This window comes from Oryctolagus cuniculus, chromosome 11 (genome assembly GCF_051225735.1).
Source record: "Oryctolagus cuniculus isolate XC-2025 breed Fujian yellow rabbit chromosome 11, ASM5122573v1, whole genome shotgun sequence".
NCBI lineage: Eukaryota > Metazoa > Chordata > Mammalia > Lagomorpha > Leporidae > Oryctolagus > Oryctolagus cuniculus.
Window position 1 is genome coordinate 120451223 of NC_142877.1, and position 15238 is coordinate 120466460.

Consider the following 15238-nt stretch of genomic DNA (forward strand, 5'->3'; position numbering starts at 1 on the left):
TGAGAGAGAACGTCAATTAAGTTCTTTTTAGAGCTTGATGGCAGTTTCCTTTATTTTCACGTGTGCCGTGAGCTGGAATACCACATGGAACTGTTTGGGAAGGAGCTCTGACTCAGGCATGGTCGGTGGGAGCCACCCCTCCTATTCAGTTGTCTTGAGTACACCAAGTAGACAGGAAGTTGTCTGCGCCAGCACATCAGGATAAAATCAGAATAAATAAGGTGTGTGTGGGGGTGCCGCCAGAGCCCTTAGGGCGGTTTCTCATCTCTCTGTTTTGCTTTTTTGTAGTGGTCACTGGACCAAAGTCTTGGTCACCAGGCTGGGCAAGCACAGGAACCCTGGGACTGTCACTAAGCTGAGCCTCAAGATACTGCCAAAGCCTAAGGAAGTTTTCTTTTAGTTAAAAACATGATTGATAGCTATGGGATACTGCTCAGAGCCATTGAGGAGTTCATATGCTTAGAACAGTGTGATCAGATGTGAGATCTGCTGTCACAGCACAGCCCTGGAGGGTGTGACCTGGAGACCTCAGTCCTCACAGATTGACTGTGGGTTCACTACTGCCCCAACTCTCTGCCTAAGAGCACAAACACATTCTCTATTTAATTTTCTTCTTTGTAAGGCTTATTTATTTGAAAGGCAGAGTTACAGAGAGAAAAGGAGAGAGAGAAAGAGATCTGTCATCTGTCTGCTGGTTCACTCCCCAGATGGTCCCAATGACCAGGACTGGGCCAGGCTAAAGCCAGGAGCTTCTGGGTCTCCCATGTGGGTACAGGGGCTCAAGGACTTGGGCCATCTTCTCCTGATTTCCCAGGTGCATTTAGCAGGGACCTGGATCAGAAGTGGAGCAGCCGGGATATGAACGTAAGCACATATGGGATACCAGCGCTGTAGGCTGCAGCTAACACTGGCCCCTCTCTGTTTTCTTACAGAGTTTTGTTTTGTCTTCTACGATTCCTGAATCCTGGAGTTATTTTTTGTACATAATTATAGGGGAGGATCTAATTCCATTGTTTTCCACGTGGATAGCGATTGTTGTAGCACTGTGTTGGGACAGAGCCTCCCCTACAGCTCTGTTCCGGCTCTGTCCCAGTAGCTTATTTCCTACCTCTGCCCCGGGCTGCTCTCAGCAGGAATGTGTTTGGGATTCTGTTGGTTCTTACGCACATGCATTTTGAATGTGTTGAGGACAGTGGGAGCTGGGAGCTTTTGCAGGTGAGGAGAGGACCTGTCTGTTCACAACCTTTTAAAATAGGGTCACCAGACCACACCAAATCTGGCCTACCGTCTGTGTCTTCATGGCCTATGAATTAAGAATGGTTTTTTCACTTTTTAAGTAGTTGAGGAAAAAGTAAAATTTCATGATGCATGAAAAGTGTACGAATTTTAAATTTTGTGGCCCTAAATAGAATAATCATGTACCTTTGTTTAGGTGTTGCCTTTGGCTAATTTTATATTACCAGGGTAGATTGAGAAGTTGTGACAGAAACTTTGAGGCCATCGAAGGCTGATTTTTTTTTTTTAAGGATTTATTTGAAAGAGTTAGAGAGGGGGGAAAGACCAGAGGTCGTCCATCTGCTGGTTTATTTCCCAGGTGGCCAAGCTGAGCCAGGAGCTAGGAGCTTCATCCGGGTCTCTCATGTGGGTGGCAGGGCCCAAGCACTTGGGCATCTTCCACTGTTTTCCTAGGCCATAGCAGGGCTCTGGGTCAGAAGTGGTGCAGCATAGGGGTGCTGGCATTGCAGCTGGAGGCTTTACTGCTTGCCACAGCACCGGCCCCTCAAAGGCTGAGATGTTGACTCTCTGGCGCTGTACAGAAAGAGCTGTGACCTCCCAAAATGCCTTGGTGTGGACTCTCAGCGGCAGCCTGAGTCCTGGCTGAGACATGGTGGAGTCTGGAGAAGTGTTAAAAAAGCAGATGTGTGGGCCGGCGCCATGGCTCACTAGGCTAATCCTCCCCTGTGGCGCCGGCACCCCGGGTTCTAGTCCCGGTCGGGGCGCCGGATTCTGTCCCGGTTGCCCCTCTTCCAGGCCAGCTCTCTGCTGTGGCCAGGGAGTGCAGTGGAGGATGGCCCAAGTGCTTGGGCCCTGCACCCCATGGGAGACCAGGAGAAGCACCTGGCTCCTGGCTTCCGATCAGCGCGGTGCACTGGCCGCAGTGGTGCAGCAGCCATTAGGGGTGAACCAACAGAAAAAAGGAAGACCTTTCTCTCTGTCTCTCTCTCTCACTGTTCACTCTGCCTGTCAAAAACAAAAACAAAACAAAAAAGCAGGTGTGTGGGTCTGCAGAGATGAGTTTCAGAAGTTGGCCCTACGCTGCTCGTGGCAGGAGATGGAACTTTTTTGTTTTCTGTTTTCAGTGGAGCTCAGTCGAACCAGTAACCGAGGTCTGTGATCCTGGATCTCTGAACTTGTGTGCGTTTTAATAGTGTTTCTCAGCCACAGTGCTTCAGCTGTGTAAGCCACATGTGCAGGTTCTAATGAGATCAGAGGTATGAGAGTAAATCTCCTAACTAGTGTGTGAGTCTTGGTCCAGGCTTTGTGAAGGCTCGCATTTAGTTCTCTTTTCAGCAGGAGGTCCTGCCTGATGAATTAATTGTGAAGTGTGTGCATAAAGTATGTTATACCCATCTAACCTGTTACATATAATCACAGGCAGTTGTCTTTAATTTTACTCAAACAGGGCTTGCCAAGATTAAACCTACAGATCTGTTCAGACTTGAAGGAAATGAAATTCTACCTTTTGTATAATTCAAAGCATTTCTTTTTGTTTGTTCTGTAATGTAACATTTCACTTACACATTGTCTTCAGGGTATGCATTCCTCTCTAATAGGAATGTCTAACGGTTGAATTTTAATTGTCCTTGTAAGTACTTTCTGCCTTCTGTGAATGAAGCAGCTAAGCTTTTTAAAGTCTTTGTGAATATTTTTTGTCAGTTTGGTTAAAGCAGAAATGACAGCAGTTATTATTATTAATAACGTTTGTAATGTAGGCATGATTGACTGATCTTTACCCGCTGTTTCGTTGCTGTTAATCCCGCACATATTTCTGCCTTGTCTTGACAGCCAGCGTGGTTGTGCAGATGGGAGCGCTTCAGGACCACTTGGGATCTGTAGTGGCGAATGGTTTTCTTTCAAGGCTTTGGGGAAGGCACAGAGAGAGTTAAATGCTTTCATAGCATTTACTGTCAGTGAACAAAAGCTTTGACCTCTCCTCATGAAAATCGTGTATATTGGTTAAAATATCATGAATAGCGACTGTAGCTGATAACTGTAGAGGAAAGAGTTTTTTCCTCCTTGTTACAGAGGTAGAGAGGTATTTGAGACGCATCCTGCTCTCAGGAAATCTAAAATAGTTGATAGGTTACGGCACTCTCCCCGTCTCCCACACGCTTATCCATTCTACTTTTCAACGAGGAAGGAGAAATTAGATGTTTGTTAAGTAGAGGTCCTGATATACATGCGTTGTATCTACATCTTGAAATGCGATCATTTTTAAGGCTCTGAGTCTGGGTTTTGTGGATTTCTTAGAGGGAAGGGAAGAGTTGAGCTGATGGTTCCCTATGTCCTCCTTTCAGTTCTTTCTGTTTTTTTATTTTATTTTATTTTATTTTATTTATTTGAAAGAGTGACACAGAGATTTTTCTATCCACTGGTTTACTCCCCCAATTGCCCACACAACTGGGCTGGGTCAGACTAAAGCCAGGAACCTATAACTCAGCCCAGTGTTCCACATGGCTGGCAGGGACTCAAGTGCTTAAGTCATCCATTGCTGTCTCCTAGGGTGCACTTTAGCTGTACTGGAAGTGAAGGCAGGACTTGAACCCAGGCACTGTGCTGCCACACCTGCCCCGACTCAGCTTGGCTTCCTGGGTGCTTGGACTTGAGAACAAGGTCTTGATGTAGGCAGAGGGCTCTGTGTGTGAACAGTCTCATCACTGCTCAGGCTTGACCTTGGGCAGATTCAGTTAGTGTCCGTTCTGGACCCTACAGAGAGGAAAGAAGATAGCATTCAGTTCCCAGTGACTTGCATTCTAACTGGAGAGTGAAAGTCAGTGGGCTTCAGTCTCAGGAACGGAGTGGGGCATAGATAGGGCCGGAGTTTACTGGGCTGTGTGTTTCCAGGAAGCTTCCGAGTACAGGGGATTCTCGCAGGCAGCACACCCAGTGGACATGGCCTGGAGCAGCTTTCTGCTGGAGTGGTAGGTTTGAGCAAAGACACAGGACCAGAAGTGCTTGTTTCCAGGATCCACGGTGTATAGCTGTGCCAGTGGTCACCCTCCCCGTGTGTGTGTGTGTGTGTGTGTGTGTGTATGTGTGGGGGGGCGGGTTGAAGAGCACAGATGAGTATAAAAGAGACAGAAAGCGATCTTCATCTGCCGTTTCGGTCCCCAGCTGCTCACAACAGCCAGAGCTGGGCCAGGCGAAGTCAGGAGCCTGGAACTCCATCTCCATCTCCCGTGTGGGAACCACCGCTCTGCCTCCCAAGTGCTCATCAGCGGGAAGCTGTGTTGGAAGCAGAGCACAGTTGGAACCCAGACATTCCGTTATGGAATGTGGGTGTCGTAACCTCTGAGCCGAATGCCCGCCGTACTTTTTTCTTTTTTTAAAATTAAAAATCTTTTATTTGAGAGATGGGGGAGTGGGAAGAGAGGTTGATTGATTGAGAATCAAGATCCCATCCACTGGTTCACTACCCAAATGCCTGAAACAGCCAGAGTGAGGAACTCAATCCTGGTCTCCCATGTGGTGGTAGGAACCAAACTATGGAAGCCATCCATTGCTGCTGCCTCCCATGATCAGCGTTAGTAGCAGCTGGAGCTAGGAATTGAACTTGAACTGGGGCATTCCATGTAGGGTGTGCACAGGCTTCCCAACCTGGTGCCTTAACCAGTGGGCCGAATGCCCACATCCAGATCCACCTAAAGGCCAAGACCAAGAAAAGGTCCTAAGTGTTGGGATCTCTATGATCTTTTCATAAGATCAGACCACACCATCTGGGGTCCCAGAAGTCTGATGTACAAGGAGGGCATTGTTTCCTCTGTCCTGGAAGTGTCCTCTGCGGCCTCTGAGCTGTGCAGTAAGCTGGGGCAGCTTGGTGCCAGCTCCTCCAAGTCTGGTTAGTTCAGGAAGAGCTGTAGGGGAGCCCAGGGACAGTGGTCATGCGTCTGAGTCCAGCAATCTCTTCAAGGGCCCTGCTGCAGTTCTCCCGTCACATTTTACAGATCGCTGCTTCTGTAGGGGTCTGTGAGATGAGGAAGCTGGCCTGCGTTTGCGTGTCCTGTTGCTCTGGGTGACAGCCAGTGGGGGCAGAACTCCCGGCACAAGAGGCAGGCGGAAGTTGAGGTGCACAGAGGGCCAGCTGCAGGTTCGTCCTTGTCCTGGGCATGCACACTTTGCACGTCCCTCTCCCTTTCTCCGGGTTCCCGTCCTGTCCTCCCTCTCTGTATCCACACGCATGCAATGGGATACATGGAAGTTGGGTGTGCTGCCACATGCCTGTGTCAGGGAGTGGACAGCGCACCTGTCCTCCAGCCCACGGCCTCCAGGAGAGCTGTTTCCGGTGACCAAACTTAGGTGCATGCTGGGTGATGAGGCACGTCCGTAAGCAGGACTGGAATTTGGATTCTTACGGGATGAGAAGTAGCTTGGTCCGAATATTTCTGTTGGAATAGTGACTGCCAGTTATGGACTGGCTGAAGTTACTTAACCTTATCTCTGCCTAGTTAATCTGTGAAGTGGAGAGCGCAGTGCTGGCCTGCCAGTGTTACTGCAGAGATTAAATGAGATGAGTGAGAACAGTGTCTGTAGTTAGGGCTCAGGAAGTAGTAGCTCTTCTGTGTTGTAAGTGAGGAGCAGGAACAGACAAGCCCAGCAAGTGGAGCGGGTTCCCAGTGTAGACATTGTCTTCTCTTCCTGATTTGTGACAGTTTTGTCCTCTTGCAGAGAAACAGCACCCAGGACTATATTCCAGAGAGTCCTGGATATCCTGAAGAAATCTTCTCGTGCAGTTGAGCTGGCCTGCAGAGACCCATCCCAAGTGGAACATCTGGCTTCCAGCCTGCAGCTCGTAACAGAATGCTTCAGATGTCTCCGGAATGCTTGCATAGAGTGTTCTGTGAACCAGAATTCCATCAGGTGTAGTATTCCTCGTGGTTTCACACTCACCTGTGTGTGTGCGCATGCTGGTTCTGTCTGGTGGAGGTGGTTTCGCTGTTGTGCTGTCACTCGCTGTTAACTACCAGGTTGTCCTTTGCGTTTCCCTGGGGAGGCCCTGTCTTGGGCCAGTGTCCTGTACACACAGAATAGAGTGTGTTTCATGTTAGGGGTTATTTTGGCTTCTTACCATATTCAGAGCATGTTTCAAAATATTTGGTTCTGTGCATAGCACCGTGGGTTGGACCTTGATTTTCATTCCTTTTTCTAGATTGTCCGTGCTGAAGTTCATGTGCAGTTCTTGAACTCACTTTTCTTAGTTGTAAATTTAATTGCTTTTAATGTTTTAACTTATTACCCTTGTGTTTACTTTGACCAAAAGCATATTTTGCAGCTTTTCAAGAGGACCTGTTTTTCCTTAAGATCGTGTGAAGTACCAGGCTCCACTTACACCTATTTCGTGTGTGGGGTCTTCAGAAAGGTTATGGGAAATTCATATTATGAGAAAACTAGCATGGACTTCAAAATTTTTTGTACCAAAAGAAACATCTTTTAATTCCATTTTCCTTGAGCATTTGTGAAGTGTTTTCATAACACGCGTTTTAAAGAATAAAGAACCAGCAGAATTCTCAGTGCTCTGCTGCTCCTTTTCATGTGAATCTCTCTTCTCTGATGGAGATGTTTCCTTTTTGATTCTGTGGAATCTACTTTCCATTAAAACTGCTATTTGAGATGAAGTCAGAGGCCACCGGCAGGAGGCCCACCTCTCTTTCCTGGACCTGTCTGCAGACAGAGCCCCCAGGCTGCCTGTCACTGGGCCGGGCCAGGGGAGGCTGCTGTGGAAGCCACTTGAGGGACTCCCTGCGCTGCCCTGAGGCTTGGATCTGATTAATGAAATCTTTAAGATCAAAGCAGAGAGGGATAAAAGCTACAGTTGTTTAACCAAACCTGCCATCTGTTTCCAGAAAGAGAGATGGAAACAGGACTACTGTTGCTAATAGTAGTTGCCATAAGTAGTCATGTGCTGGGAGCGTCTAGCTGCATGGCTAGTTCCCTGTGTCCTTGACCAGGTGGGCAGACTCTGAGGTGTGATGGGAGGGCAAGGGAGCCCGAGGCTGTGGGCGCCTGGGTCAGTTCAGCGAGGGGGAACATGAGCCCCCTGCGCATGGAGCTGCCCCAACGCCAGGGTTTGTTCCGTGTGGTTTGCTAGCTGTATCTTGTTTGATCCTTAGAACAGAGCAGAGTCGTCGTAACCTGCGGTCCTTTTTTGACAAAAGAAGAAACTGTGACTTAGGTGCAGTTGTGGTCTGGGAGTCACTGAGTCAGTGAGGGAGCCTGGGGCAGTCTCTGACTCAGGACCTGTGGCTCCAGACCAAGGCTGTAGGCACAGAAGCAGTCTGCTGCGGCTGTCCCGCCACCCACGCACCCGCCCGTGGACTCCTGCTCCGTCCTCTGTGTGCCCACCTGAGCCTGATACGTGTTGGGGGTCTTTGTGCCAGTTTGCTCCTTGTGAAGTGGGCTGGCAGTGTCTTCCTCCCTGGTGAATACCCCCGATCCTGCCGAGCTGCCTCTGCTGCGGGGGAGAGTGGTACAGGTTCATGGTCGTGTGATAGTGTTACTTTCTATTGAAACAGTTTTTATTTTGTGGTAATACAGGCAAGCCTATCAAAATTCAAACATTACAAAACTAAATACTGCCGGCGCCGCGGCTCACTAGGCTAATCATCTGCCTGCGGCGCCAGCACCCTGGGTTCTAGTCCCAGTTGGGGCGCCGGATTCTGTCCCGGTTGCCCCTCTTCCAGGCCAGCTCTCTGCTGTGGCCAGGGAGTGTAGTGCAGGATGGCCCAAGTACTTGGGCCCTGCACCCCATGGGAGACCAGGATAAGTACCTGGCTCCTGCCATCGGATCAGCGCGGTGCGCCGGCCGCTGCGGCCATTGGAGGGTGAACCAACGGCAAAGGAAGACCTTTCTCTCTGTCTCTCTCACTGTCCACTCTGCCTGTCAAAAAAACAAACAAAACAAAAAAACTAAATACAGAGGCAAAGTGTCAGACTTCTGACAGGGCCATCAAAGCAAGGGCTGTGTGTGTGGTAGTGGTATCTTTAGTACCTGCAGCTTACGGTCAGGCTGAACTGCAGAGGAACATTTAGGGTGTTTTTTACTTCTAGGATTGTATTCACTGCTGATTTTCAAAGGGAAATTCTCACTGTTTTGGGTCGGAAATACAGCAAGGATTCTAGAAAGGATTTTGTGGCTAACTTTGGTTAAAGCCATCTTTCTGAGGCATCAGGACTCAGATCGCAGCCGTGTGTGTTTTCTGGCGTTTAATTTTAGTTACTGAAGAGTTAACAAGTGTGATGCTATTAGGGCCTAGACTTTTTTTTTGTCTGAGTGTTGCAGTTTGCGGGCACCAGGGCTGTCCTTTGCCGAGGAATATAGAACGGGGGGCAGGGGTGCAGTTTAGCGCCCACACGCAGTCTTAGGGAACTCCTGTGCGTGCTCAGGACTGAGGGCACTCAGCTGTGTGTGGATAGAACCCTGTTGGTGTGGCCACTCGTCATCTCCGTTAGATTTCTCAGCTCTTCATTAGATGAGGGTGCTTAAAAATTTTAATGGAAAAGTGGAATTAAAAGGTAAGTTTATTTTGGTACACAATTTTTTTGAAATCTATATAATTTTCACATAGTATGCATTTTCTATGAACTTTTTGAAGACCACCCAAAAAAGCAAAACTGCCTTAGGCAAATGTGAAAGAATGAATTGGTTGTAGTCCAGTAAAACTTCATTTTTATTTTTTATTTTCATTTTTATTTTTATTTTTTTTGACAGGCAGAGTGGACAGTGAGAGAGAGAGACAGAGAGAAAGGTCTTCCTTTACCGTTGGTTCACCCCCCAGTGGCTGCGTGGCTGGCGCACCGCACTGATCCTAAGGCAGGAGCCAGGTGCTTCTCTTGGTCTCCCATGCAGGTGCAGGGCCCAAGCACTTGGGCCATCCTCCACTGCCCTCCCAGGCCATAGCAGAGAGCTGGCCTGGAAGAGGGGCAACCGGGACAGAATCCGGCGCCCCGACCGGGACTAGAACCCAGGGTGCCAGCGCCGCAGGCAGAGGATTAGCCTAGTGAGCCGCGGCGCTGGCCAAAACTTCATTTTTGAACCCTGAAATTCAAACTTCATAAAATTTCCACGTATGAAATTATATTTTGATTATTTTTCACCACTTAGAGAGCAAAAACCGTCCTTAGTTTACTGGCCAAACGGAAATAGGCAGCAGGCTCATTGGCCTGCGGGGCTGTGTGCAGAAGAAGCTGGACGGGAGGTGGCAGAGCTGCTTTCTGGGAGTTGAGTCTGAGCTACTTTGCCAGTGTCTGCACAGTTTGCAGAAGAGGAGGTGGGGTTGGGGCACCCAGCCCGCAGGCACACCCGTCCTGTCTGTGTTGAGGCCCCCAGCCCGCAGGCACACCCGTCCTGGTCTGTGTTGAGGCCCCCAGCCCGCAGGCACACCCGTCCTGTCTGTGTTGAGGCCCCCAGCCCGCAGGCACACCCGTCCTGTCTGTGGAAGCTCCTTCAGTAGATTGGCACCTCACGTGGGTCTGGAGAGTCCACCCACTCACATTGGGCTGCTTCCCTTTAGGCAGGAACGTCTTGACATGGTTCTGATTCGGTTCAGGTGAAGTGAAGAAGATAGAGAACTATTAGTTTCCTGTTGCCTCTGTAAGAAGTCATCACAAATTTAGGGGCTTACAGCCACAGAAAATGTTGTTCTGTGGAGGTCAGGAGTCTCTGATGCGTCTCCTTGGCCTGAGTTGAAGTATCTGCAGGGCTGGCATCTGGGTGCTGTAGGGAGAATCCACTTCCCTGAATTCCAGCGCCAGAGGCTGCTCGCATTGCGTGGGTCACGGCCCCGTCTTCCCTCAGGGCAGCCACATGGCATCTAACAGGCCCACTCCCTGACTTGCCCGCCCTGTGTCCTAGTCATGAGGACACGAGGACACAAGGACATTAGTTCAGCCAGAGAACCTAGAATGATCTCCCCATCGAGAACTGGTTTAGTGTCCTCTCCCAAGTCTCTTGTGTTTTCTGGCACCAACTGCACGAGCAGCAATTCAGTTGTCCTCTGGTGCTGTTAGTGGTAGCTGCCTGAAGTTAGTGGTGTCAGATCTTGAAGCTCAAAGGCTCGGTCCTCTGACTCAGCTCCCCATTTAGACACCAACTGAAAAGGGGGTACCCAGGATATTCATGTCTGTCCCTGAATTCGGGGGTTCCTTGGTCCCCCGAAGCTTCAGTTTGCTAGGAAGGACTCAGAGAATTGAGGACATCGTTGACTTCCTGTCACTGGTTCATTAGAGAGGATACCACTCGGGAGTAGCAGGCAGAACCAGAGGCGCCTGCCGCAGCAGGCGAGGGCAGAGTGCTGGCTTCCCGGCTCCTCGGGGGATGGCGGCGTCCCAGCAGCTTTCTGTGCTCACCGATCTGGAAGCTCTCCAGAGCCTTGCTTGAGTAAATGGTTAGCCATTGGCCATTGACTTCAGGCTTGACTGTTCTCGGCCCTGAGCTCCCTGGCGGGGCTGAGAGTTCCAGCTCTGATCACCTGGTTGCTTCCTCTGGCCGCCAGCCGCCGTGGCCCCACGCGGAGTTCCTGAGCTTGTGATGGGTTAGAAACGCTGCTGCCGCCATCCGCTCGGGAAAGCAGAAGGGTTCGGGACTCTGAGCCAGGGTCCGAGGACGAGGACGAAGCACAGATTTCTCACTGTGCCACGTCTGTGTTGCCCTCTGAGGTGACATTTTCACAGGATCCAGCATTTAGGATGTGGACATCTTTGGGAGACTGTTCGACAGTTCATCCTTTTGCCATTAAACCTTCATGTCTGTCCGGCATGCACAACGCGCTCATCCCTTGTGAAGGCCTTCTCAACCCAGTACAGCATCAACTCAAGTTATTTTTTTTAAAGATTTAGTTATCTCTCTGAAAGTCAGAGTTACACAGAGAGAGGAGAGGCAGAGGCAGAGAGAGAGAGGGAGAGAGACAGGTCTTTCCTCTGCTAGTTCACTCCCCAATTGGCTGCAATGACTGGAGCTGCGCTGATCTGAAGCCAGGAGCCAGCAGCTTCTTCTGGGTCTCCCACACGGGTGCAGGGGCCCAAGCACTTGGGCCGTCTTCTACTGTTTTCCCAGGTACATTAGCAGGGAGCGCAATCAGAAGTAGAGCAGCTGGGTCTTGCACTGATGCCCATCTGGGATGCTGGCACTTCAGGCCAGGGTGTTAGCCCGCTCTGCACCACAGCGCTGGCTCCTCAGCTCGAATTTAATATGTCTTCTAGTTCTCGTCACTGATCACCTAAAGTATACACGGGTGGGACTCGGGGATGCTAAGAAATCATCTGCTCTGACAACACAAGCATGGGAGTAACAGGTCTCCTGTGGCTGCAGTGGCCAGGGCTGGGCCATGCTGAAGCCAGGAGCCTGGAACTCCGTCCAGGTCCCCACACGGGTGCAGGGACCTGGGCGCTTGGCCATCCTCCACTGCTTTCCAGGCACATTAGCAGGGAGCTGGATCAGAAGTGGAACAGCTGGGAGTTGAACCAGCGCCCGTATGGGACGCTGGATCGCAGGCTGAGGCTGAACTGCTGTTCCACGACACTAGCTCTGATCTCAGAGAATTTTGAAACGTAGTTGTGAAACAGCTGCAAGGCTGGGGAAGACTCCTCCCTGACTGGAGGCGCCACAGCCCTTTTCTTGAAGGAAGACGCCTGCCGTTCGCAGCTGCAGAGTGTTGTCAGCTGGTCTCCGGCTGTGGACTCTGGGAGTCTGACAGCCTTGTGCCATTTCAGTCCAGGCTGGCAGTGCCGCTGCTGGAGTAACCTTCTCAAAGCCTTGTGGGTCTCCCTTAGGCGCCAGCAGGAGGTTGTGCAGCCACACCCTGTGCTTACTCTCCAAAGCAGGCCTCTTCCTAGGTTTAGCATCTTTTGCAGTCTGCACAGACAGAATTCTCGTGTTCACTGCACTCAGCAAGAAGGATCAGGCCTCACCGTCAGCATTTGCCTGAAATCTGCTCTGCAGAACAACCAACTCATTGTTTACGTTTTGCGATCCACATAATTAGAGGGTAGAGTTCAGCTCATCTTTTTTTTTTTTTTTTTTTTGAAGATTTATTTTATTTATTTGAAAGGCAGAGTTACAGAGAGGCAGAGGCAAAGAGAGAGCGAGAGAGGTCTTCCATCTGCTGGTTCACTCCCTAGGTGGCTGGTACGGCCGGAGCTGCACTGATTTGAAGCCAGGAGCCAGGAGCTTCTTCTGGGTCTCCCACACGGGTGCAGTGCCCCAAGGAGTTGGGCCATCCTCTATTGCTTTCCCAGGCCGTAGCAGAGAGCTGTTTCAGAAGTGGGTCAGCCAGGACCTGAACTGGTGCCCATATTGGATGCTGGTACTGCGGGCGGCGGCTTTACCTGCTACGCCACAGCTCCGCCCCTGTTGTTTCCTTCTTAGCCCTCCCCAGGAGTGCTTTCAGCATTGGCGATTCTGCCAGCGGTCTGTGGAGTGCAGCACGGGCTTTTCCTGTCACTGCTTCTCAGACCCTGCACCAAGTTCCAAAGCCACGTCCATGCTGTTAAGTGTCCTGCTTCTGCTGCCCCAGGCGAGGTTGGTTTCCCGGCACTGTGTTACAGATTGTTGAAACAGCACACTCTGAGTACCTGACAGTTCTGGGACTCCGAGTCTACGTGGGAGGTGCGTGTGCTCCTTCCTGCAGCCGTGGGGAGAATCAGCCGGCTTCCTTTGCTCTTGCAGTGTCTGGAGGCCACGTGTTCCTTGGCCTGTGGCCCTCCCAGACTTACTTTCCTGTCTGCATAATCCTGGAAGATCTTCCCGTTGTAAGACCCTTCAGTAGTCTCATTTGTGAAGTCCCTTTTGCCATGTGAGGTTGCGTGTTCACAGATTCGGGATTTAGGATGTCGATGTCTTCGGAGGAGAGTTGCTCCGCCTGTGACGGGGTCTGTTAACCAGTGTTCTTAGCATCACGCATGGAGTTGTTACTTGAAATGCAGTGTTAAGAAAAACATACATCTAATTTTGTCTTTTTTTAAACTTGGTACAGAAACTTGGATACAATCAGTGTCGCTGTTGATTTGATTCTGCTGTTTCGGGAACTGCGAGTGGAACAGGAATCTCTGTTGACAGGTAACCTGCACTACGAATTCATGGTTATTTTTATCTTTGGGAAGCATTTAAAGCTAGTACTTTGAATATCAGATCATTCATTGCAGCAGATGTTCTGTAACTTAAATAGTGAAATATTAAAGGATTCCCGTGACAGGAAGTGACAGCAGCTTCCTTTGCTGCCTGTTGGTGGCTGACTTGTGGCCCCACCTCCCCCTCGTGTGCTGAAGTCTTGTCTTCTCTGCTTGGCCACCGTGACAGAGCGCCTGTGCCCAGGAGGTCTGTCGGCAGTGCGCGTTGCTCGTAGTTCTGGGGTCTGAGAAGTCCGAGATCGGGCGCCGTGGATCTGTGTCAGCTGAGAACCTGCTCTTTGCCTTAAACATGGTTCCTTCTTGCCGTGTCCTCATGTGGTTTAAGGGCAAAGGGACAAAGAAACTCCCCTCCAGCCTCTGTTAGGAGGTGCCCATCCCATGAGCCTGGTCGGCTCCAAAGGCGCTGCTGCTTACTGTCGACACATTGTGGGCTGGATTTCAACCACACTCGGACAGAAAAGCCTTAACCCCTGTTTGCAGAAAGTGACTGTCCTTGGAGGTAGGGTCTGTAAAGAGTTGGTGGAGGTGAAGTGAGGACATGGACCGGCTCCCTTGTAAGAAGGGATCAGAGCACCAGTGCGGAGTAGAGGCCTTGGGTGGGCGTCTGCCGGCAAGGAGCTGGGCCCAGCTGACATCGCCGTCCTGATAGCCTTCATCCTGGGCTTCCAGCTCCAGAGCTGCCGGGGGATAAGTGTGTGTCTGTGGTGCAGGGACCAGCAGGTTGTTCTAGGCTGCAGATGAGATTTCAGCAGTTTCCAAAGCTTAGAATGACCTTGTGGTGCCCACATTGCCATGAGGGGAGCTCGGTACGAGATCTGCTAAAATCGAATGCCTAGTGTTAGTGGGCTGGCTGCGGACGGCTGTTGGTTTAGGGTCAGAGAAACGCCAAGCTTCTTAGTTTGAAGAGCTGGAGGCTTTCTAGCCTTTCCCAAATGTTTCTGGTCTGTGTGCGACCAGCATTCGCACCTCTCCTTTGACAAGGGTTGTTAGGTTACCACAATATTTAACAAAACTATAGGATTTTAATGTATCATCTGTGTATCCAAGGAACTGAAATAATATGGTATGTTATTTGGTAATCTTATTGTAAATACTTGTATGTAGGCTTGTAAAGTAGATATACTGAATTATAGTTTAAAAGTTTTTGGGGGGCCGGCCCCGTGGCTCATTTGGTTAATCCTCCACCTATGGCGCTGGCAAGCCATATGGGTGCCGGTTCTAGTCCTGGTTGCCCCTCTTCCAGTCCAGCTCTCTGCTGTGGCCCAGGAAGGCAGTGGAGGATGGCCCAAGTGCTTGGGCCCCTGCACCCGCATGGGAGACCAGGAGGAGGCACTTGGCTCCTGGCTTCGGGTCGGTGCAGCGCCGGCTGTGGTGGCCATTTGGGAAGTGAACTAATGGAGGGAAGACCTTTCTGTCTGTCTCTCTCCCACTGTCTGTGACTCTACCTGTCAAATAAAAAAATAGTTTTTGTTTTATTAGAGAATGCCTTTACCTGATCAAATAATTCAGTGGATGCTTCTGTAAATGTGCACTCCTGCTGTGTCTAGTGCAGAGCGTGCCTGCTGAGTGGGTCCCTACACAGGTCTGAGTGCTCACAGTGTCCTACGAGGCGTGCCTGCGTTATGCCGTTGGCAGGTAGGTGAGAGCAGAGGCCAGAGTTTGGTTTTTGCAGGCACAGAAGCTAGAGTACCAAGGTGAGACAGGCTAAAATAGCGTGATGGTGGTGTTGCCTGGCTTAGTTAATTCTTTTTTTTTTTTTTTTTTTTTTTGACAGGCAGAGTGGACAGTGAGAGAGAGAGAGACAGAGAGAAAGGCCTTCCTTTTTTTCCATTGGTTC

The 15238-nt window shown here is 50.3% G+C and overlaps 1 protein-coding gene across 6 annotated transcripts in view; it reads left to right on the top strand.

Annotated features, from left to right (window-relative positions):
* Nucleotides 1-15238, top strand: part of ATXN10 (ataxin 10) — a 154748-nt gene that overhangs the window by 12804 nt on the left and 126706 nt on the right. For 5 of the 6 annotated variants that reach the window (XM_002723648.6, XM_089307740.1, XM_017339764.4 and 2 more), the window contains exons 2-3: nt 5947-6138; nt 13248-13330. In XM_002723648.6, coding sequence (XP_002723694.4) covers nt 5947-6138; nt 13248-13330 — 275 coding nt within the window. The remainder of the gene's footprint in view (nt 1-5946; nt 6139-13247; nt 13331-15238) is intronic. The other variant, XM_051840579.3, reaches the window with a different exon arrangement.